This window comes from Vanessa atalanta, chromosome 18 (assembly GCF_905147765.1).
Source record: "Vanessa atalanta chromosome 18, ilVanAtal1.2, whole genome shotgun sequence".
Lineage (NCBI taxonomy): Eukaryota > Metazoa > Arthropoda > Insecta > Lepidoptera > Nymphalidae > Vanessa > Vanessa atalanta.
Genome location: NC_061888.1, coordinates 1985810 through 2011408, shown reverse-complemented (window position 1 = coordinate 2011408; position 25599 = coordinate 1985810). Strand labels below are relative to the sequence as shown.

Below are 25599 nucleotides of genomic sequence, written 5' to 3'. Positions count from 1 at the left end.
ATAAACTATTATCCCATATAACTTGACCGTATATTCTCCGTTATCGAATGTATGTTTAACCGTCATGAAGTTTGTGTTCTGCAGCGTCATGTAGTAGCTACAAACGATTTACAAACGTTAATCATGAAATAACATATACATACATGAATCGTAAACACAACAAATCTTTTTAATAGATGTTTAAAGTACCAGTAGGTACAGTGGAACATTAGTTTGTATTCTGTAATTTGGTTAAAGGATGAGTGAGCCTGAAATGGTGTAACACTTAGAGACATTCCATGTCAGTTAGTTTCTTTGGTTGACCATGAATAGTTTTCCTAGTTATTATCATAATAATAATTATTGCTATATCTTGAATAACCTAACGGTTGTACAGAATCATTATTATTTTATGGAACGTCCTACTAATGATCATCTCATTACGTTTTGTTGCAAGTTTAACACTTTTAAGGAAGAAATAAAAAAATATTAAAAAGATTTTTGCTCGAATGCAGTTTTAAAGCTCATATCGCCAACATCAAACCACTACTTAGACAAAAATATCCAGCTAAGCTGCGGTGTCATGAAAAATTTTAGGGCGATTTCCACAAGTCACATGCAGTGCTGCTGATTGCAATTAAAGCACGCAGCAAACTGACTCTTAACCGAATAGAAATAGAGATTGTTTTTGCAATATTATTTGCAATCGGATTTTGTTTTAATTTCGCTCATCCTTTAAAATATCCGTGAGAATTATCAGGTGGGTATCTCGGTGGTCTTCTTAGTTCACCTTTTTTCACTTTGAAGATTTTTTTATAGGGGATGTAAGTTTCACAAGGGGTTCGCGGCGTTTTTTTGCCTCTTAAAGGAGCGAAGCGTTCTTTCACCTCCTCGCTCCTTAAAGGAGTTAAATAAGAAAAAAATATATATTTGCTGAAAAGTTTTACGAAAACACGTAAAACGCAAAAGTAAGGTTGGGAAAAGATGAAACTCTGCGTTAAAGGATTTCACCATTAAGTAATTTAAAACTTTTCTTTTATTGTTAATAGATTTGTCAGAAACATACACATACACGTGTTAGATTTTTTTTACAGCAATTATTAATTACAATAAAACCAATTACATTAATCAAAATATACTTTATTCAAGTAGGCTTTTATCGTCATTTAACCAACTATTTTAAAGTAAAACTACCACCGGTTCGGAATGTAGATTCTACCGAGAAGAACCGACAAGAAACTCAGTAGTTACTCTTTTTCAATATCCAAAAATACAATCATGTTAGTTAAATACAATTATACTAACTTTGTATATATAATACTAACTTTGTATATTGATAATTGCAAAAAGACACTTCAACTATTCATCAATAATTTAACAAGCAATAACAATTATATTATATCACAAAATTATATCGTATATAATTATATCGTACCTTAAATGTTAACATCTTGCTGGTCCAGGAATCAAAGTGAATAGTAAAAAGTCGTAGTCCCAACTAAAGTGTACCGGGCGTCCATCACTTATATAAACCTCACTACGAATCACGTGACTCACAATATTGAACAGAAAAGTCAAAGTACCCTCTTATTTAATATAAATGTTATCAATACAATTCAAAAATAACTTAAATTAAATTACTATTATTACAGAATTGATTAAAACATACAATACATAGTGTAAGCCTTGTTTGTAATTGTCTAATTATTTATTTATTTTACTTAATCTGACACACGCATATATTTAGTTTAAAGATTATTTATTTAATTAAAAATTTAATCAAGTTATTCACACAAAACGAATTCCATTGTCAAAGTACAGATACGTCAAATTGTAGGACAATTTTGGCTGTGTTTCATCATTTACTATTATAATTATTAAAAAAATATATTTATCAATGTTCGATTGTTTGATTTCCAGATCTGTGACGTTATGAGCTACTTGAACTACGAGACAGTCAAACATAGTAAACAACAAATTATCCCTAATTCAAACAGCACCGACTCATCTAAGCCTTTCTTGGATAAAAGTTAATTATTATAACGAACATACATAAATTAAATTTAATATAACACACACAGACATTTGATAGTTCCAACGGTTAGCCTTTGTGAAAACTTCTATACCACGAAAGTTTCATGTGTGACATGTTCTAAAACAGGGTTTAGTTCTATTCTCATAAATTAATTTAAATAGTCTATACCAATCACAAGAGGACAAAAGCCAAATAAATAACATTTCAAATCGAATTAACACCATATCATTGGTCGAGAGCTTGAATAATTTATGACATTCATCTGTAATCTCGAAAGTAAAGATCAATCTCTATCGTGTCTTCTCCATCGCATGTGACATTGGAGAAGTAATCTGTGCCTTTTTGGCACAAACAAAAGCCATAAAAAAATTATATTTATCATGAATGTGACAAAATGGCAGTTCGAACGTCGGCGAAGCTGTTCTCGGAGCTTGGCAGTAAAATTAAAGTGGATGTAAGTGGAATAGTGTTGTACTGTAAACAAGATATATTAATCACGGACTGTTAGTAGTGCACAATATAGCCAAGTTATCAGCGAATTGCGTGGAATACGTATATCTAGGGTTTGTTTATCTTCATTCGTTCTTTGATTGGAATAGGCTGTAGACTTTTTCACTTACGAAGGCGCTCCCCAACACGCTTAATTATCGTATAATATGAATGACGATCGTGCTTGGAAGATATTATATATAAGCTTAGTGTACGTGAGGCGATTAGCATAAGAATAAAGGTAGAAAAATCAAATTAAATGCTTATAAATTTTACGTGTAGTTTAACGTGGATGGGCGCGACTTCGTCAATTAATAGATCTTTGTAAAAGGGGAGTCGATTTCAAACTACTCAAATTAGTTTCGTTTCGATTCAAAACTTTGCAAGTTTAATGTAATTCGAATGATGGTGTAATAATTCGTACCATCCAGCCGATGTAGTGATGGAAATGAAGAACTCAGTAATGTTTTCTACTAAAGGTTTTATAATCAGACGATTATAAAAGCTTTAGTAAATATATTAAATTGGCAACTGCATATTATTTTATTTGATTAAATAGTTATATAATTTTATAATTACCTATTCTATAAGTTAAAAATATTATATATAAAAACAAATACATGTTTACAAAAATATTCAAAATCCATTCGCGATAATTCCACAACGTTATCATTACTTTCCAGCGGCTGCTCTTTCTTCGTTTTCCTGTTCTAATTCCAACAGCCTCTGCAAAACTCTTTGACGCCTTCGTTCCATGGGCGTTTTGAGCCACCATGACTCAGCTGCCGCATCCTAGAATTAAAAACATGAACATATTCGATTAAACGACCTGACTCGATTACAAAGTTACGTGTTTTATGGCCATCATTTTTAAATAATTTGATCAAACGGGTCATGATCCGTCAAAGTAGCATGCGGAAGCGATTCTGTGATCCTGCTTAAAAGACGGAGAGGGTGCTAGTTTTTTAGTGGGTATTTCTGGTTCTGGGCAACGGCGAACCCCACACACACTTTACTGAAGGAAACCCGTAATGCGATTTTCCAGCGAGAAAAAAAGGCCATGATCCTTGATAATTTATTTGGTTAATGTTATATATATATAAAGATATTTATGTTACCATATATATAAAGATCTATTAGATCTGAGTAAATTAATTAAAATAGGGAAATTATTTATGCATTTAAATTATTGTTGTCGACAAAATTTCATTTAATTATGTATCATTCTCATTAAAGAGGTTCCAAAACGTGTTAATGTATATTTATTAATCTACAGGGATTATTATTAAAATTTAAAACTGTTTTTATATATTTTTCTGAAATCTTACTTGTTCAGCGTATACAGGTTCCAGGGAACTTAGCTGAATAGCCACCTCTTGGGCAGTGAGAGCTCGCACACGTAACTGCAGCCGTCTCTTGGTAGTAAGAACAGAATCCAGAGCTGATAATAAGGTACCTAATAAATAAAGAAAATCATGTACAATAATTACATAGATTACATTGCTTGCACAAGACCAAGTCAATGGTTTAACATTTAAAGAACAGAAGTGTAACTCAATTACCGATGGTATAAGAATCACACACTCGTGACAAACAAGACAGTTCCAGTTTCGAAGATAGAGCACCAGCCTTATGAAGTTGCGTCTGCCACATTAACGATATACTACCATAATCAGCTCTCGGAATTTGTATGACTTTTGAATAGCATTGAAATAAAAGTTTTTGTTCAGCTTCCCAAGGAGTTCGACACGTGCCTATAAATAAAACACGATCTTCTGGACAAATACCTGAAACATTGTAAAAACTGCTTTAAAAATTTCTATTAAAATTTAACACTCAAATACGTGAGTCATTGATATAAAATTTTCAATACTAAGTGCAAGCGCTATCCTGCTTCAAGTTTGACTAAAAATATTTTCATTTCATTCGATTACCTTTCATTATCTTAACCAAGTCCTTTTTTAGTCTTTTAGGATCTGTCTTATCGGTTTTCGGGATTTTCTTGACGAAAGGTTTTTCAGCATCATCCATCCAAATAACAGATGGTTGGAGGAGTCTTGATACTTTCATAACGAGATGTATAAGCATGATAAGTCCGGTCTTTCCTGGATATTTTCCCACTATGTTTGCAGGGGTTAAGTCAAAGAGCATAGCGCCTACTTCACTGCATATTGCATGAACTAACATTTTTTTACCACTTCCTGAAGGTCCTGAAAAATAAATTAATACTGATATAATAAAGATACTTACAAGAATGTTTTTAAAATAGTCGTAAAATATACTTCTTTGAGTACTTAAGCATCGTATATTGTATAAATTCATAGTTCGATCGCATAATACGTAATATATTTAAGATTTGTTTTTCTTTTTGATTTTTTTCTAATTTGCTTACATATTCCTCAGTACAGTATTTTATTTTTGTTAGGTCTTCATTTCAATTATTATATAATTTAGTTATATATTTTATTTAGGTTTGGTTTATATTTTGAAGGTCAATGTTGTTTACAAATTTAAAGGCGTATCACTTTGAATGTTACCCATATCAGTTATTAATTTTAAGCGCTTAGTGATAAGTTGATGGTGCACCTTTTTAAATAAATTAATTAAAAAAAAATATAATTCATATTCCATTATAATCGTGGACGTAAAATCACAATATATTGCGGTAGATTTTTTGAAATCAAAAAGCAAATTTAATTGTACATTGATTAATATTTTGATTGATATCAATTATTTGCAACTGTTTTTAATATGATTTTATATTTGTAACACAATAGATTAGAGAAAAATAATTGACCTGTGATTAGTACTGATCGAACAATCGGTGCGCTCGCTCTGACAGTTTCAGATCCTAATGGAAGTATACAGTATTCTTTCACGAGGTGGCGTATATCCCCCAAGCACGGTGAAGGTTCTCGACCTTGGCCTCGCCATTCAGATGCTGCATAACTTTTCTCTCCAATAAAGTCGTCTATTTTGACAAAAGGGTACGGACGGATGATGCCATTAGTTACTAATTCCTCAAACAAGGATTCAGTAGTTCTATCTGGTGTTAAATCCTTTTCCTTCTTCTTTTTACTTTTTTTACCTCCTCTTCGCACCTTAATACAGAAAGTTATAGCGTCATTATCTATTATTGTTAATTATAGAGATTCGTTTTTAAATTTGCTAATACGTTAAATTACCTTTTTTTGCGGTTTTTTAGCTTTTTTACCTTTATGAGCTCTGTCTCTATCAAAAGCCGCTTGTAGAAGTTCCAGCTCACTTCTCATCATTTCGTCTACTATATTACGTATTTCTTGCTCTATTTTTAACATTTTATCTCTTTCTATCATATCTTTGTCATATTCTTCGTGCTGTATGACCTCATCATCTCTATATTTCCATATGTCTTCATACCTGAAACATATTATAAATCGTTTTAATTTATTTTGAATCTTTCATTCTTTTATAAAAGTAATACCTAAAAATATAGTAACTAACTCTTCATTTGCATTAACCATGTCTTGAAGAAAAGCTGACGATGTGCATTTAAAATTCTTCAAATCATCTGCTTCGTCTTTATTTTTATTCTCTTCTGCCTTATTATTCTTTTTATCTTTACTTTCTTTACTCTTTTTTGAATCTTTTGAAGATACAGGAGAGGATTTACTAAGATCACTATCAATTCCTGTCCCTGTATAAAATTATTCAAAAATAATTACGAATTATGTAAATGAATAAGCTTATCGTGTATATATTATGGTAATACAAAAAGGTATTAAAAAATAAGAAAGACAACATGCCTTGTCTGCTGAACATGGCTCTGCTACCTCCACCTTCCTCCGAAGGAAATTCTGGTAATTTACCAGTTCTTTCATAGTACTCTGATATCCATCGTCGTAATTCATCGGCTATACGCTCATTGATCTTCACTCCATGTTGAGCTCGAAGTTGCTCTTCAATTTTCACTAAAGCATCTTGGAACTTAATTTCCCGTTCTTTCTGAAGATTGCGTCGAATCTGTTTTACCTTTAACAAATACATTTAATTTTAGAACGTGTTTTTAACACACACATATTTAATTACTTTAGTATTAAAATGCTGTTAATGTATTTTAGTTTTATGTCACCTCCTCAGATCTTGCCACAGCTTTAGACTCAGAATATGCTGGAAGTGCCATTCCAATCAAAAGTTGTTCTTCTTTTTTTCTCTTCCGAGTGTCTCGTCTAGCAATGAATCCTCTCCAAACTCTTTGGATAGCAGTTGCTGCTGATGATGACATTTCACCTTTTTGATCGCGACCTTTCTCTTTTAGAAGACGAATTTCTTTCATAAATTGACCTCTATAATAAAAGTTACGGTTAACTGAAGTAAAAAAAATATATTTAATTCATTTGCATGCAAATTATTTGCAATTGTTACCGACAACATAAAAAAAAAAACAATATATGTATTTGCTCCACTTTACTTTGATCAAAACCTAAATTCCAAACACATAATAAATTCAAGAATATTCCAAAGAAATCAAACCTTAAACGACCCTGCCTCGCTCTTTCATGACTTTGTATAATTATCACAGCTTGCTGTTCAGTGAGCACCAAGGGCTTGGCTCTTGGGGGCTCGTAACCAAGTTTTCTCAACGTATCTGTGATAAAATTGTGACGTCTCTCTACTTCTTCTTCTCTTTCTCGTACAAAATATTGTGGAATACATGGCTCCGCTTCATGAGGAGTAACTCCTAATCTGACCAATGCCTAAAATGTATTTATTTTATTTAATAATAATTTTAATTATTAGTTTTATTTATATAAAGAATATTTTATAAACCTTATGGATAATTAAATTAATTAGAAAAACTGAAGAAGCTGAAGATTGTGACCTTCGACTGTATGATTGATGAACTTTCTTATGTGCAAAATTGTATTTAGCATACTGTATTAATTCATCTCCTAATCGACTATAAAAGACAAAAATTCGTATAGAACTGTCATGTCTGGACAATTATTTGAAATGCATTTGTGTCATTCTTTACTCTCATGTCAGCTATGACCTTTTTCTTAGGAGAATAGTAATAGATAATTTAATTTATCATTTTAAATATTAAGCGCAACAACTATGCCAAGATATTTTTTGTAGAACAAATATCCGTTGCCTTATACATGATATATTGCCACCAAAAACTATATATATATCTCACCTCATCATCGTCATAAGTATAATCAGATAAGTGAAGCTCTACTAGTTCATGCTTTATTTCCAAAAGTCTTCCTAAACAAGCTTCGAGCAACCGTTTCACAATCAAGCGCTTTTGTGGCTGCAACAGTTGATCGTATACTGCATCAAGTCTTGATAGTAGCACTGTGTACCTAATTCGTAACTCCGATAACAGCGGCTGGAACGTTGATCTCTCAGCGCTACCCGCTTCATAAACCGCTTCGTCAGCTTGTGTCGCTTCAACGATTAACTCCGACGTATTACAAAGAAGATCGTTATACGTTTTATTAGACATTTCCTCTTCAATAGTACTTATTTTTAAATTTCTTGTTGTATTTGTATTATCATATATTATTGTACCACTTTCGATATAATCACAATTACCATATTTATTAAATATTTTCTCATTAACTGTACCAGCTTATCCGTTACAAAACTAGCAAAGGTAATTCACCTCCCGTATGTAAATACATATTATTATCAGAATAATCCTAAAGAAAATTGCTTTAAGACTAATTTAAAAATACAATAATCGGGACACAAATACACTCCGCCTACGATTACGTTGCGTATAATCTTCATAAATATGACCGACTTTATCGAACAAACACCGTCGCTTGGTTATGTCGGTTTGTTACCTGCTCGCCCTATATTTTATACCAAAAATATCACAATTATTATTAGATTTCAAATAAATTTATAAATGAAATCATTACTCTTTGCGTAACAACAAAATTTAATTAGTTCTATTGAAAATTTAGTAATTAAAACATACATTTAGAAATGGTCCTATGTGCCTTACAATCGAATAGTACATACCAAGTCCATAATCAATGAAATTAGCCTTAAACAGTACAAAAAAGAAAATCGTAACAACAGTTTAATATTTAAACAACTTTATTTATTAATAAACATTAATTACAGTTGTCATGTTTATTATTATAAAAAATAAAAAATATACAATTATTAATAATAATAATAAAATTACAATTTATTTTGTGAACAGGAAATAACCCTATCACTATCACTTTTACACTCGGATTAACGTGTTTATTTTTGTATTATTGTTACAAAATGTTTGGTCAAATTTTTCGGACAATGGCGTTAAATATTATCTTATCTAAGCTTTTTAAGCGAATGGTTTCAAAAATATTTATTATGTTAACATTTGGGATTAGGGATTGTTATATTATGAAATTTTGAATCTTATTGCGAGGTTTTTTGAATATATATATATATATTTACTATGTTTAATTTTTTCAAAGTCAAAGTCAAAAATCTCAATTCAATATAGAAGTGTTTACACTTATTGATAGTCAAAAATCTACCACCGGTTCGGATTTTAGCACCTTGGACCTGAGAAGAACCGGCGAAAGAAACTCAGCGGAAAATTTTTTTTTTTACCATTTTGCATGTACAATAATAATTATATTTTAGTTATTTGAAACAGCCTGGAGGCGATCATTTAATTCCCAAGGTGTGCAGTCAACTAAAAAGTCATTAGTGTTGTAAACCGTCTATGCTTAAAACTCATATAAAAACTAAGCCTCAACCATGACTTCTTTAAACAAAATACCCTGGAGTTCCTTAAACTAACATTAGGGACGAATGGACACTCCAATGAGATATCGATTTTAAGATTGACAAGGTGAGGTTTTGATTTTGAGATATTCTAATGTTTCTCTTAGCAAAGATTGTATTTGAATAAGCTTTAACGACTGTTTTTGAATATTCTCTTAACAAGACTACATCGAGAACTTACATACGTACTTGTTACGATTAATGATCGACAAGAAACTTAAAAATAATTTTGATGAGTTTGTGTGTTAATGACACTAATATCCATACTATGTTAGGATCTATCTATGTCCTATTGCTGGGCAAAACAATTCCTCTTGATGAGAAGTTTTGGTAGTACGCTACCCTAATGCACCGTATATTTATGGTGTAATTCGCTTAAATTCTCTCTCATGTGGTACTCTCTGTATGACATGACTGTATTTTTAGATGTTGAAAAAGAGTAACTACTGATCTTCTTGCCGGTTCTTCTCGGTAGAATCTACCTTCCGAACCGGTGCTAGCTTTACTTTAAATAGTTTGTTAAATGATTCAAAAGTGCTTGTAGAAGAAGAACATTATCATAAATCATTGAAACAATGATTTATATGAAGTCTGATGATGAAGATGAAGATTTAATAATGAAGTCAATCAGAAACCCGAAATCGAAAATGTAAAATAAAGACATATACTTGCACTCATCAATTTCTAAAGAATATATCTAAATCCTTACGTAAATGCTCGTAAATTATAATACAAAATACACCCTTATGAGAATAGCCAATAATTTTTTAAATTAAAATATAACCTATAATAAAGTCATAAGACGAAAGTGCTAATATTAGCAATTTATATTATCATAGTGATAATAGTGTAGCAAATTTAAAACAAGTTCACTCGAGCTATCTTAATGCAACGTCTTGTTCATAACTCTGTTAGAGGCGTTATACATAAAATTGACATAATAATATACGGAATATAAACTCTTATTCACGATAATTATAAAGACTACAATCCCATGAAAGTTAAGACGTGTTGCTCGTTGTGTTCGCGGCGCCTCTAAAGTTCAAGAATATAATATCCGTTATTCGAGTAAGCAATATGGAGCAGTTGTTAGGACGACGAGTGAAGAATTTTAATTGTAATAACATTAGTTTTTAATGTATGAATTATTACACTGTTAAATATATTATATGATATGTTTCCGGACCAATTACTTGCACGGTTAATAATGTTAAGATGTATAAAAAGGTTTTATTGAAGAACAAAAACTCGAATATTTTTTTTATGAGACGGATATTCCTAATTCCTTAATTTTTGACGTTGGCGGAATAAACGACCAATATTTCTTCACAATTGCTATAATTATTTTAAGAACGTTTAGAAAACATACATACAAATAAACGTTATTTTTTTTTTAGTAATATACATATAGTAACATATGCTTAGTTCTCTATATTTATATAATTAATAAAAAAATAAATTGTAATAAATACTAGTTTAAAATGAGATCTTATATTTTGCTTAGGTTAATCCAACGTCCAAGTAGTTTTTGCTTGACGGGTCTATAAAAATAAATGAACATAATTTTCTGAAAATAGTTTTTCTTCAAGTGACGGGATCTTTTTACGATTACTATTGCGTACACTGATGTACTGAAAAGCTAAGTCGTTGGCTTGATTGGAACAATCTTTTATAATAATAATAATTAACAATAAATCAATTTATTTTAAGTTCAGCCCATTTAATGTTAGTAGCCATATTTGTTACAAAACTATATTAATTGTTATGTTTAGTTAAGCTACTGGGGCACAGGGCACACAGATATGTGTGTGCACCTAGGGTCTCAGTAAAGGTCTGTCACATAACACTAATCAATTGAATATTACTTAGCTCACATGACTTTGGGCAGTTTCAGAAAAATGCAAAATGTAATCAAAGTATTTAAATGATTTTTTGATGAAATTTGATTTACCTTCAAATTTTAATGAACACGTGTAAGATTATTTAATTCTAAATACTTGAGATGCGAAAGACACAAATGTATATATAATATTTTTTACCGTATCCATAATTTCTAAACTCTTCACGCGATTAGGCTTTTCACGTATGCATCTGTTATTTACTCAAGTACCGCTTTTCCTCGAGGAAATTACCTCGAATACAATCTCTTGAAAGCTGACAGTCTAACTGGCTTTTAACTCTTTAATCTAATATTATATCATGGCATTATAACTATGGTCTTTGCCTTTGCCTCGTGGGTCTAGCGGCTAGGATTCAAATCCCGAGGTCCTGGGTTCAAACTCCATGTTGGACCGTAAAGAGTTATAACGTTTTTTTGTAGAAAAATCACAATAACAGCCAGAATTTAGAAGTTGCAAGTAGGTATACTCCAATGGCTCGAACGGCTCTTTCTAAAGAAAAAATATAATTTTAGTCCGAATAGTATTCCCGAGTTAAGCGCATTCAAAAAACATATAAACATACTTCAGCTTTATACATTAATATAGATTAATTACAAGTATCATAAGCATATACATACTAATTATTTGATATTCAAACAAAACACGAATAACATCAAAATACAAAACCTCATAGTACACATTATTAAGACATTAGTCCGAACTGGATTAAACTGGATAAAACCAATTTATTTTTTTAATTGTTCTCAAGATAGACTAAACTACATTGAAGGCGTCATTGGTTTACATTTCAACATAAATCGTATAGTATTTTATAATAAAGTCATTATGTGAATGAAAGCTAACGACTATAGTCGCCAGGCGCCTACATCGACCATTAGGGCTCACAATGGATAAACAATTACTAGATAGGACAAAATATTTTTGTATTTACTTGGTGGTAGGGCTCTATGCAAGCTTGGGTACGTTACCATTTATCAGATATTTTACTGCCAAACAGCAGTACTCAGTATTGTTGTATTCCGGTTTGAAAGGTGAATGAACCAATGCAACTAAAGGAACAAGGGATTTTGGTTCCCAAGGTCGGTCGCGCATTGTTGATGTAAAGATTGGTTAATATATTTTACAGCGTCATTGTCTATGGTGACTTACCATGAGGTCACCTCTTGGTAAGTCACCATAGACAATTGCTCTTCCACTAACCTATATCGTTAAAAACCTCTTTAAAATGTATTAAATTTAATTAAAAGAAAAGTTTTAATTAATAATATATAAATACATATATATATAAATACATATATATATAAAAGCGAAGTACTTTTACTTCTAACTAATTTTTCACGAAATCTCAGAAACTATAATACCTACAAAGGGTGGGTGTAGAAATGTAGACTGTAGACGATAAGAAGGGATTTTACGAAACTACACCTCTGAAGGGGTGAAACGGGGTTTGGAAGTTTGTGTTTTATAAATGTTGCTCGGGTAAAGTCGCAGGTCTAGCAAGTTATATATATAAATAAACACAAAGTTGTATATTTCCCGTATCAGTATTACCAAAGTATAAGTCAGTATTACTAAAGATACTAGATAATAATTAGTAAATTATATTCTTCAGAAAACATTCTCAAAAAAATTGTCAATGGTGACTAATCTAAAAAAGCATCCGCCCAGAAAATATTATAATGTACAAGTGTATGTGCAAACAGAAGGACACTCTATTTCCTCACTCACGCCGTCCAATTAGGATAGTTGAGTGGTAACCAAACACAACGGCTACTTGGCATTGAGAAACTCACTTGTAAGACCCTGACTCCTTAAATTATTGTAGAATTGGGGACTTCTAGAAGGTAAATAAAATAGTAGCATTACAATTAGAATTGTTATTATATAAGTTTTTTTTTAATTTAATGAAATCTGTATATTTACAAGCATATTAAATAATTTAATCTCTTTGACGTGTTTAAAAAAATACGTTAAAGCAACTAAATTTACAAAAATACATTCTTCTAGTAACTTTAATTCCGTGTACTCAACGTCAGATAGGCGCTTCGGCTTTGTTTTTGAACGCCTTAATAGTTCATTGTGCTTTTTGCAACCATGTACACTTAATAGCGTACTCAATTATAGAACCTTGTTACATTAACCTGATAAGAATGTACTCATGCTATTTATATTAAATTTAAAATTACAAATAATGACATGGTTCCATAACTAAATTTACTATATTTTACGCACAAGGAATACTGGATCTCATAATTTGCAACACTTGTATAACGCTCTGTATTTGATATTTGTTAAGGATGTCTTATGATAATGTATTAATTCTATAGAAGAATATTTCTATATTATGAGCAATTCTTTTAAAGACCATTTATTTTGACCGCGACTGTATGTTTTTTATATTATCCGAAGTTATTAAATTCGAGCGATCGTTAAATGTTGACTTGCGACAATCCGATAAATTGAAGTATATATCCTTATATATTACTAGTTATCTAGTACTTTCATACTTATATATAAGTATATATGATACTCATTATTATACATTTCTGAGACTACGTATGTTTTTACGTCGAGATTTGAGCTCATTGTCCAAATAGCTCAACCCCTCACTAGTAATGATATAAAGATACGATTGCCCTGGCCCTTCAATTTTTTTTTTTTTTTTTGAATCATTCACTCACTTTAATATTGTATACTTGCAATACTGAATAAAACTTGCATGTAAATACGATTACATGAAATTTAAATGCAATCGACATTATATCGTCTGAATATTTTATTTAAGACCAAACCCGGGTGATCAGATGATTTCCTGACTGTGTTTTTTTTCAATATAGATAACAAAATAGAAGCAATGCATATAAAATAAAGTATTATTAATAAAACTTTATGAATCAAATCGCTTAAATCTGACTCCTTACGTTTTAGACATTTTCTAAGTTAAACAACAAGAGTTGAAGATATCGGAAGAACTTGAGACAAGTAGGAAGTATACTCAAGTGACCGCTGGCCTCTCCGATGTTAGGTCTGAAAATCTAATTTAAGATAAAATAGTGTATCTACATATATACGAATGTGCGTCTTAATAAAACCTATATTCTCTCATACTCTCCGGATTAGGATATAAAGTTATGATTTGCTTCTCTTAAGATTGATTGAAGATCTCAAACCGCGAGGCTTAGCGAATATTTCAATAAAACAGTAAGCATAACCTAATTTTATTATAGATATTTGTGAATTTTAGTATAGATTTTATATTCTTTACTTCAATCATACATCATTATAATTAATATCATATTATATTAAACAAAACTTATCCCATTATAGTACACATTAATTTAACGGATAGGTGACCTTCAACTCCGAACTCGTTTTCAATATGGCGTCGCACCGCGCGAGATCATGCGCGCGCGCAGACAGGATAATGTCTTCATTTGAGATAATTCCACCGGTTCGAAGTGGCTTACATTCCATCGAGATGGGTGGGATGTACCGACCGCAGAATCATATGAATTATATTCTATTTATAAATTTGAAATTATAGTATCATAAAGCATATTTCAAAATGATATGTTGCATACTAGATGCGAAATCATAGAGTGAATATATTTTAATAGCTTATTAGGCTCAATGTCTTGATATATTATTTTCTTATTTTTGCGGATTATTCTAACAATTCGTTTTATAACAATATTTTTTTCTGTAATTATCGAACATACTATAGCTGGATATTAAAAGGTTAATCTGTTTTACCTGTATTGAGAGCCTCTATAAGGGAGAAGTGGGGGGAGCGGTTTGCGAGATCGCCTTCGCCCCAAAACGAGATCTCCGCCGAGCCAAGAGCGAAGCACAGCCGGAGAAGGACCGCGGCTGCGTTATGTCGTCACGATCCCGCAGCTTCTCCGCACCGAAGATGATCATCCCAATTGTTTTAGTGGGTGAAAATCCCACATAAGCTGGTAAAGGACCCTGGTACCTAAGGACCTGGTAGGAGTAATTAGAAAACCTAAATCTTAACCAAAGTTGTCGGTTCAAATCCCGGTAATCGCTGTATTATCTGCAGTTAAAATTAATATCGTGTTCGGGGAAGGAAAACATCGTGAGAAAGCTACATGTCTCAGTTGTATTTCTATCATATGCCCCGCATTGGAGCAGTGTGGTGGAATAAACTCTAAACTTTGGCGACATTTATGTGCTGTCACCTTAAAGCTACATTAAATACATTACTTTCTTTATTTCATACTATGAGTGAATATTATTATTTCAGTTACACTAGAATTTCTAAAAGAATTCTTTCAGAATGTCTTGTGATATTGTAGAATGGGTTTAGTTTTCCCGCGGGAGATAAATTCAATGAAACAAAGGACCACATGTGAGGTGTTGTAAAGGAGCTTGAAATTTATGAATATTATACTTGAACAACGTCGTCGTAACAATTTATTTAATCTTAAAAATTTAATCATTTTTCCTAAAATTATTAATCTAGTTTTCCTTTATGGTACCAATCTAATAATTCTTGATTAATCTTCACTTGGTGTTTGTGGTTTTAAGCAAGCCCATCTGGGCTCGTACCCACTCTCAAGGCGAGAGCGTTAAACGTGTGGTAAAATTTTATAAATTTTGCGAGGTTAAACTTACTGTTTCAGTTAGTGATTTTATATTATTACGCTTAATTTATCTGCTAATACTTTAAAGCATTAGAAGCTTTGAAGTGTTAGACTCTCAAACTGATTAAAAATGTTATAAAATTCGTGGTTATAATTTGCAATATGATTTTGTTTGTCTTTAAGCAAAAATGCCTTCTAAAGGACACTTAAAAATATTCCATGGAACCGACCACTTTAAACAATAACACACCGAAAAATGGTTATACCAACTGACTCGACCTTTTTGAAAGAGGTTCTGTAATTTGATTCCACCTTTTTGGATTGAAATGTAAGGTCGTTCAATTCTAAATGCCAATTAATTTTTCACTCCCGGTAAGGCGTCGTTTACGTCAAGGCCTCTTAGCGAATTATGAGGTGGTTTTTTGCGAATGCAAATAATCGTAATTTTTTTTAGATTCCATTCAGCGGGATTTACGTATATAATTATACTAGCGACCCACGCCGGCTTCGCAAGGGTGCAATACTGATACCAAATATACTACAGAATTATATACAAAGTTCACAAGTTTTTTGTCATTATACAATATAAACCGCAATGTCCCTGCGTTTTAAATCTGTAATATCTTCGAAAATATTCATTTAAATTACATGCTGTAAAGGGCCATATTGATGTATATTAAATGCACAATGTATTTAAGGATACTTAATTTGATAACGATTAATGTTCTATAGCTTAAAATCTCTTAAAAAAAGGCCATTATTTCTCGTAAAAAGTAAAGGATAAAACAAAATTATTGTGGGTTATCCGTAAGAGATAGACATATATCATAGACGACTTTTTTGTAGACCTTTTTAAGGTAGTACATTATTTTACACATTATTTTGATGATGATTTATTTTGATGATGATGATGTAGTACATTATTTTGATCTATCTTGTAGGGTTTAGTCAGCGATTGCAATATAAGGGCGTAAAAATGTGTTTATTTACGACATAGATTAGAAATCAGTGTTCCTCTATTATATTGTGCATGTATAATACATATAAGCCTACCTTAAGTGTTCCTCTATTATATTGTGCATGTATAATACATATAAGCCTACCTTAAATTGCTCTATGTATTAAAAACACCGCATCAAAATCAATTGTGTAAGCTTAAAGATACACAGGGACAGACAGACTGCGGTAAGCGACTTTGTTTTATATAATGATAATCGTACTGAGTTTATATATTTCTTATATTTATTATATAGTTGTATTAGTTACTGTTCGAGATAAAAAATAGGAATCATTAAGTTTTGTAAGCTATACAAAATTTTGTATTGCATTGTTTTATAAACCATGACGGTCAATTGGTTAAATCGTTTTTTTGTATGGTATAGGTACTCGGTCCTCATATCGCTAATGTGTTACCAATCTTAGGAACTAAGACGTTATATCTAATGCCTGTTTCACTGGCTAACTAACCTACTACTAACTACTTACCCTTCAAACTGAAACATAATAATACTAAGTATTGCTGTTTGACGGAATATCTACCCAGACAGGTTTGCATAAATTTAACCGAATTAAATAGCTTCACACCCTTGAAAGCACCAGTAAATTTGGACTGGTACTACAACCTGGGCTCCAAACTCTAAGCTAAATCTCACCACCCCAAAATACAATGAAGCCTTAACCCTTAGGATATTTACAGGATTCTTTATTATTTTCGAAACAAACAGACGGTAATTTATTTTTAAACAACTGCGTAAACAGTTCGATAAAATGTTGCACTTATAGGCTTTCCAGGATTCAATTACCGAACTTTCAGATAAGTTCAAAAAGTTTTATCTTGTTCGTGTCCGAAAATTTCGAACTCTATATTTAATAATGATTAAAGCTCGACAGCGTAATAAAAGCTTAAAAGTGCCTAATAAAATAACTTTACTGCCGTAATGTCTTTCAGCGGTGCCTGTTAGGCATTAACGCAGGCATTGCAGTCTGTGGTTACAAACTCAAACTTGGTCTAAAGTTGGTTAAGGCCCTCAGCACACCAAAACGTACGCTGATAATTGAGTTATGCTCTACATGGATTAAAGTAAATACGACAGTGTAAAAATGGTTTTAATTGCTTTCGTAAATATATTCGATTCATTAATTGGATTAAGTAAAGAGGTACTCCTATTTGCTTAATCTGTTCTTTGAGAACCATTTTTTTTTCCACCGGTCATAATTTTATTCTAATTATGATAGTTACTATTGACTTTGATAAATATAATACAATACTGAAAGCCTATATAATTGTAATATTTTTGGTTCAATTTCGACTGAATGTAAGAGCTAGTACAGAAAACTTCGGAAACTAATTTTGATTACGCATATTGAATTCAATCAAATGGTTTACTTTAATGGAATAATATTATGATACTTGGCAAAGTTTTCAGGATGTCAACCGAGACATCCGGCAATTAGAACACATTACCATAACACAATTCTAGAACTTTCCTAACCAAAAATAGCTAGGGGCATTCACATTTTGTTATGAGTTACAAATATAACCATTATAACTGGGTAGCTATTATAAAGGTACGTGTGGATTAGAGGCAGGTCCTAGTCACGGCACACGCAGCTCTTTAGTTTGCTCAATATATCCGGATTCACCTCGGTTCATGTGAGCCTTGTCCGGCGTATGCCGCAGGAGAACCGTCACGTGTCCAGTTTTCGTTTACCTCGGCTTGGTTGTCTAGAGTAGCTTGGATGCACATCCGAGTTTTTTTGTCTCAGTACCCTTTTATCGAGCATAACAAAAAATAATCAAGGTTTATTTCACCAAAAATTTGAACCGAAAATTTTTATATCTGGATCCACCAATAGCGTATCGTTCTTATTTTTGATCACATCGTGTATCAAAATAAACCAAAAATCTAAGGCATTTTTTACGAACCTTTAGTAGAACTTTGACTGTAAATAAGTAAGTGCCTCTGTATTGAATAGTGTTTTTTCAGCGTAACAAAATACAAAATTTTGTTCATGACATCGGATTATAGTATTTATTCCTTCTAACACAGAAGTTCATAGTGTTGCGTTAAATCGTAAGTCTATTGGTCCACGCATTGCATGCCAGTGAAGCTCACATCTTCGAAAATCATATTTATATTTTAGCCAATTTAAATGTATAGCCTTTATTAATTACGTTAGGTAGTTTTTGAGTTGATCATGCTTAGACAGACAAAAAAAGTGATGGATGATTTAGTTTTATTATTATGCTATAAGTCTTATTTTTGCTATTTAACTTTTAACAGTCATCATTTCTAATTTATAATTCTTTGTGTGTTATGAACCTATATCAAGATGTCGAGACCAGTCACTGTCAATTATTTACGTACCAGAAAATTTTATTTTCGATTTCCTACTATTTACGTACTTAACAAATTTACATTCCAAACGTAGTACATTAGTATTGAATATAACCAAGTAAGTAGCAAGCGAATATTTGTGACTTGTGCAAGCCTGTCTAAGTAACACCTACTAATTACGTATACCGCCCCACAGCAATACTCGGTGTAACTTTGTTCCGGCTTAAAGGGTAAGTTAACCAGTGTAATCACAGGCACAAGGGACGTAACATCTTCATTTCCAAGGTTAATAACGCATTAGCAATGAAAGGGTTATTTAATATTACTTAAAGCGTCAATGTTTATGGGCGATGCTGAACACTTATCTAATGTCATATTTATCAGTTTTATCAGTTCCATTAAAAAAAACCTATATTATTTTGTATAAAACTATATTATAAATACGAATGTTTGGATGGATGGATGTTATTCAATCACGCCTGGACGGCTTAACAGACCTGGATGAATTTTGAGACAGAAATATATTATAGTATGAAGTAAAATAAAGACATTTTATCATAGTATTAAGTTAGTATTTTAAAATGGTTTGGAGCTGATGAAAAACATTTTCATCAGACACATTAATGTCCTTACAGTGTTTTCCTGACCTGCCAAGCATGAGATAAATTGAACAAATTTAAGCATTCGAAAATTAACTGATGCAAGATACACATGTTCTAATCATTGGACCAGCTCGACATGTTTTATGTTGTTGCTAAGATATGGGCATCGATGACTATTTCCAAATCAATGATTGAGAATTACAATTATAAAACGAACTTTATTCCTCAATAACTAAGTCTGTTCACGGATATCGGAATATCGGTAGTTTTTACATTTTATGGGACAGAGACTAAATTTCCTCGTGGTTTCTGTGTATGTCTTATCCTTGTGTATGTTTGTCTCCAAAAGTTCAGATTTCGTGTTCAGAGTTTATAAGACAAAGTATTAAGGAAACAAGACGGAGTTTGATCGTTTCAAGGGCTTCACGACGGGCCATTAATGAAATTCGGTTGATGCTAAACTTTACTGAAATTCTTAATGGCTTTCTCGATCATTCTATGTAGGCTTTTAGGAGACTTTATTGTGATTTAAACATTCGGTGGAATGGTCTGAAAATTTACTCAATACTGGTTACCCTTATTGTAATTAATTTTCAAAGTCGCTGTCGCAAATTTGACCTCTTTATTTCCGTATTTACTTGCGTCAGCTTTGTGGATGATATGTCCATTATTAATAACTATACGTATAATAATGACTTTAATAATAGAGGTGTCAATGAGTCCACGCTTTTTTATCTTTAGTATATATATAATCTTGTATTGAGTAATATGCTTCATTAAACTTTTTTTTGACATATGATTTAAATTTCTTAATATGCCATATTAAATGAATATAAGCACCTAACCTTTTCCTCAAACCAAGATGCTTTTGCCTATCAATGATACATAAGCAGCTTACTATATTTTTTACTTAAACATAAAGCTTTTATTTATTTTCATTAGGACAACCAACTGTGGATAATATTACAACAAAATATATAAAAAAAATACATTTAAAAATTATCTAGGCAAAAGTTCTATTAAGTACTTACAGGTAGTCTCACCGTGCACTTATTAAAAATATAAATTATATATAAGCAATAATTAGAGATAAGAAGTATAATACATTTTTTTAATTATTATATAATTAATAAAACCAATAAGATATACAAAAAAATTAGATGACACATGATTTCAACTTATTTAAAAGAATGCAGTGATTAACCTCGTCGAAGGCATTTGATAAATCTGTATATATGGCATTCATTTGAAGGCCACTATCAATACATTCAGGAATATTAGAAACATGAAGCGACAGACTGGTTAATGTAGAGCGTTTACTTATAAATCCATGCCGATTGTTATTTATATATTTTTTGACATCGTTATATATATATGTATAAATTAGGCATTCGATAACTTTAGCCATAGTAGAGATTATCGAAATTATACAATCATTAGTAGTTTTGTTTACCACATTTATATATATAGGAAAAATGCGTGTCTCTTTCCAAAATTTAGGAAATTGTCCAGTTTCTAATGATCTTATTATAAATTATGGACAGTGGCAAGAACTACCTTTGCACAATTAACTAGAAATATTCATCATTAATAATAATGGTCCAGGTTCCTTGGCGATATCAAGCCTTTTTATTTTGTTATAGACATCCTCTCGGGTCATTTTAAAATCTCCGATTTCATTGTATGGACAAGTAGTACTGAAATCTAGGTAATGAGACACGCTATCTCGTTTCTGCTTCAGTAGCCTTAATATTATTTAAATACGTTACAGGAGTGTAAGAGTTGGAATTTTTGCGAAAATTTTTATGGGTCCAAAAATATTTGGGATGTTTTCCAATTTCATTTTCGATATCGTTGATATATTTGTTATAGCAAAACAATATAAATTTTTCACAATCTTTATGTATATATTGAAATTCTAATAATTCCAAAGGATTATATTGTATTTTTTATTCTAATATGGTATTTGTGTTTCAATTTAAGAAGAGATATTAACTGAGGTGAAAACCAAACCTAATATTTTCGATGAATGTCTCTTTATTGGTACAAATTTACAATAATACGAATGGAAAAATAGTCTATTGATTAAACCGTTATACAAAGATGAAACGAGATTATTAAAAGGTGATTTATTTTTAAACATAAAAAATCTTTTATCGAAACACGAACTGAAGACGTTCTTTGAACGCCTACAAAGAACTTCACGGCAATGGTGAGGAATTAAAAACACTTTTTATTTGCTCTTTTCTGATCTTGAGGTGCCATCTTCGGCTCAAAGCGTCTGTTTCAGGCTCTTTACATTGAAAGCTTTCAAAAGAAATGTCTTTTAAATGCACCTTTCAAAGATCAAAGAGTGGATGCATTTATCCTCAACCACGTGCGATTTTCTCGTTAAAATTCAGATGTTATTCAGTAAATATTGAAGATATCTCTACGTTGATTGAACTTTAGTTTTAACCGATTATATATCACTGCCGTGAACAGTTATTGTTATCTTTATTATATTTAAATTCTAATTCAATTATATAATATAAATGATTAAGAAAATAATTAAATGTTAATATCACCAGAAAATTATGTACTGATAAGGAAATATTTTGTTTAATTTAACACTCGGTGTTAAAGCTTTGTGCAAGCCCGTCCGGATATGTACCACTCACTCATCACATATTCCGCCGCCAAACAGCAATACCTGATTTGGTTGAATTCCGGTTTTAAATGTGAGTTAGCCAGTGTACAAGCCAAGTGATTTAACGTCTTAGCCCTCAAGGTTGATGGCGCATTGATTATATGAGATACAGTACCGATATCTATGGGCAGTATGATTTTACCATCAGGTGGCCAATTTGCAAGCCAGTCTAACTTTATGAAGTAAATATATACAAATAGACCAATCATTGCCCAAATTATGGCCATTAATTATCAGTTAAATAATGAAAACATTGAATTATTTGTTGACCCATAATTTCCTTAGGGTGCTAAAACAACAAGAGCCTTACAATGGGAAGCAATAAGATATTAGTTAAATCATTTAATACGAATTCACAAATTATCTAATTTATTAGATACACAAGAAGATGATAACGTTAATGAAAATTACAGTTTACACAAGAATCATTAGTTTCATATGACAATTACGTTGACAATAATTTGTGCCAAGTTAAATAAACGCTTCCGAATTCAGCACTTCTATATTTCATTGGCGGATGTTAGCGCCATTGTTTGGCAAAATATGGTATATTGCAATGGTATTTATTACTGGTGTGCCACGATAGAAACAGTTCTAACTAACGGTCTGTCTGCAATGTATTGCTATTACCACGGAACTTGATTTATTACGAAGTGTGTTCTGTTTTACAACGACTTGGCAAACTTATCGAATTTTATCTGCTTTCGATTGTCTTGGCAAAATCTGTAGAGAAATTCTATAAGAATAAGATATATTAAACACGTTAGTGATTTGTGGATTGATAATAGGAACCATGTAACATCATCATACAATGAATTTACTAATAAACAGTAAGCAACAGCTATAGATACAGTAACTGATAGGACTTAGTTTCTTAGTAGTACTTATCCAAATAATATGATAGAAAAATTGAATATGGAAGAAGAATGGTTAGATATTGTAAGTGTTTCTAGAAAAGGCAGAGAGTAATTCCTTAATTCACAAGAGTCGAACAAAGTTGACCAACTGCTAATTCGAAAGCGATTTGAATAGTTTGTTTCGATAAACTTTAACAAACTTTAGGAAAAAGACATATTTAAAACTAGTGTGACATTTATCAACTTCGGTCGCCTTAATTTAATGTATATTTTTGTCTAAAAAATCTATTTTTTCTAAGTAAATTATTTGACACCTGTAAGTTTCAATAGAAATTTGGCGAGTAATATCATTGTAAAGTAACTCATTGTAAATAACCCACATATATATATATATATATATATATATATATATATATATATATATATATATAAATAAATAAATAAATAAATAAAAACCTAAATCGATGACTGCGGGTCCAAACTCAGTCAGCCACCGCTTGAATTTTCATGTAGGTACTTGTCTTTACTTTATGGCTGCTGATGAGAGAAAACATCTTGAGAACCTATAAGGGTCTAATTTCAATTAAATTCTGCGACATATGTATAACTTATATTTAATTTATTTATACTTGACAGCGCGCACCAAATGTGGTACCATGTTATTCATTTATGCCGAATTAAATTTTAAGGTTTCGATTATTGGACGAGGGTGAGTCGAGCTTGCTCTGATGGAACGTTTGACGGGCAGCACCGCTAGATGGTTGATATTGGTAAGGCAACGGATAATAGCCGAGAATGGCGGTGTATGTCACGCGAACGGATCGCCGACGTCTATAATTATAGGAATCCCAGTTAGTTATTCGATTTAACAATTGAAAATTATTGTACGAACGCGTGTTAAAGAATACAACATTATAATTTAAAGATACCAACTTTTATTTCTGGGATTAATTACAACATTACAACATTTACTTGGTGGTAGGGCTTTGTGCAAGCCCGTCTGGGTAGGTACCACCCACTCATCAAATATTCTATCGCCAAATAACAGTACTCTGTACCATCTGTACCATCAGGTGGCCCATATGCTCGTCCGCCAACCAAGGTCATAAAAAAAAAAATCCCGCGCCCTCGTGATGACTGAAATAAATCATATTTTAAGTGACAAATATGACAACGGCGCTCCTGCCCAAAGTCAAGTCCCTTCATACGTCTATATTGTTATCTCCAAACCTCAAAGGAAGAGGAGGCCTTAAACTATTGGTGGGACATTTGAAATAAAACTGAATTAACACACGAAAAAATCTAAATTTATATTTGGAAATCTTAAAATATACTTATCATCCGATATAATGCCTCCGTTCTCACATCAAATATCTTATCAAGTGTACCAATTCTGTATTCAGTGGTGGAATAACAGATGTCGGCTCCGATCCCATTGTTCGACACTAATAAATACAGTATAATGCCTTAACGGGCACAATCGGGAACAATGTAAAATTATTACTGCAACTTTGCATTTACACCTTGGAATGGTAACAGGAATGTTTTAGTTTTAAATCAATAAATTGGAATTGCTAAACGCTATTGTTTACTTTCATTCATAATTTTGTTTGTAGAATTGTTAAATATAGAGGCGGCATTTAAGTTTCGCTATGTGATTCAATTGCCGTTTGATATATCCTATATATAGACCTGGCAGACAAGTACTTAAATTACATTACATTAACAGCATATAAATTCCCCACTGTTGGGCTAAGGCCTCCTCTCCCTTTGAGGAGGAGGTTTGGAGCATATTCGTTATTTCGTATTCAGTTTGGAGATGGATACACATGTGGCAGAATTTTCGTTGAAATTAGACACATGCAGGTTTCCTCACGATGTTTTCCTTCACCGCCGAGCACGAGATATAATTCATATAAGCACAAATTAAGCACATGAAAATTCGTTTGAACCCGTAATCATCGGTTAAGATGCACGCGTTTTATTATCTTCTGAATTGTAAGGTTCAGTGAATTTTCAGTTGCAATTGTATTTATTTTGGAATCCCATTGATTACAATTGGATTCATAATCTATTTTAAAATCGTAATCGTACCAATAATATAAAGTGGCATATTTTGTTTGTCTTTCCAATTGAACTGAATCTATCTCAGATAAATAGTCTGAGTATGGTCAGAGATTATCGCGTCCGCACAGATTGTGTTGTATTGATGATAATAGTTTATGAATATTGTTCAACAAAGAGGTTTTATGGTGAGGTGTATGGTAAGCTTTAAATCGTATCCACAGACAATCTTCATATAATTTTTTTCATATTATAATCGAC

The 25599-nt window shown here is 31.7% G+C and overlaps 1 protein-coding gene across 1 annotated transcript; it reads right to left on the bottom strand.

Moving 5' to 3' along the window:
* Positions 1–707: 707 nt before the first annotated feature.
* LOC125071099 (dynein regulatory complex protein 11) lies at positions 708–7994 on the bottom strand. The gene is made up of 12 exons (XM_047681190.1): positions 7683–7994; positions 7016–7239; positions 6615–6828; positions 6289–6514; positions 5987–6173; positions 5689–5902; positions 5301–5604; positions 4438–4713; positions 4066–4290; positions 3832–3959; positions 3180–3295; positions 708–876 (listed from the first exon to the last, which is right to left on the bottom strand). Exons 1-12 carry the CDS (start codon positions 7992–7994, stop codon positions 708–710), a joined length of 2595 nt encoding a protein of 864 aa, XP_047537146.1.
* Between the last annotated feature and the right edge of the window lie 17605 nt (positions 7995–25599).

Coding starts and splice junctions, on each gene's coding strand:
- LOC125071099 (XM_047681190.1), bottom strand. CDS start 7,994: ATGTCTAATAAAACGTATAACGATCTTCTTTGTAATACGTCGGAGTTA. Junction 6,829..7,015: donor GCGAGGCAGGGTCGTTTAAG/GTTTGATTTCTT, acceptor CTTTTATTATAG/AGGTCAATTTATGAAAGAAA. Junction 3,960..4,065: donor GTGTGATTCTTATACCATCG/GTAATTGAGTTA, acceptor TTTATTTATTAG/GTACCTTATTATCAGCTCTG.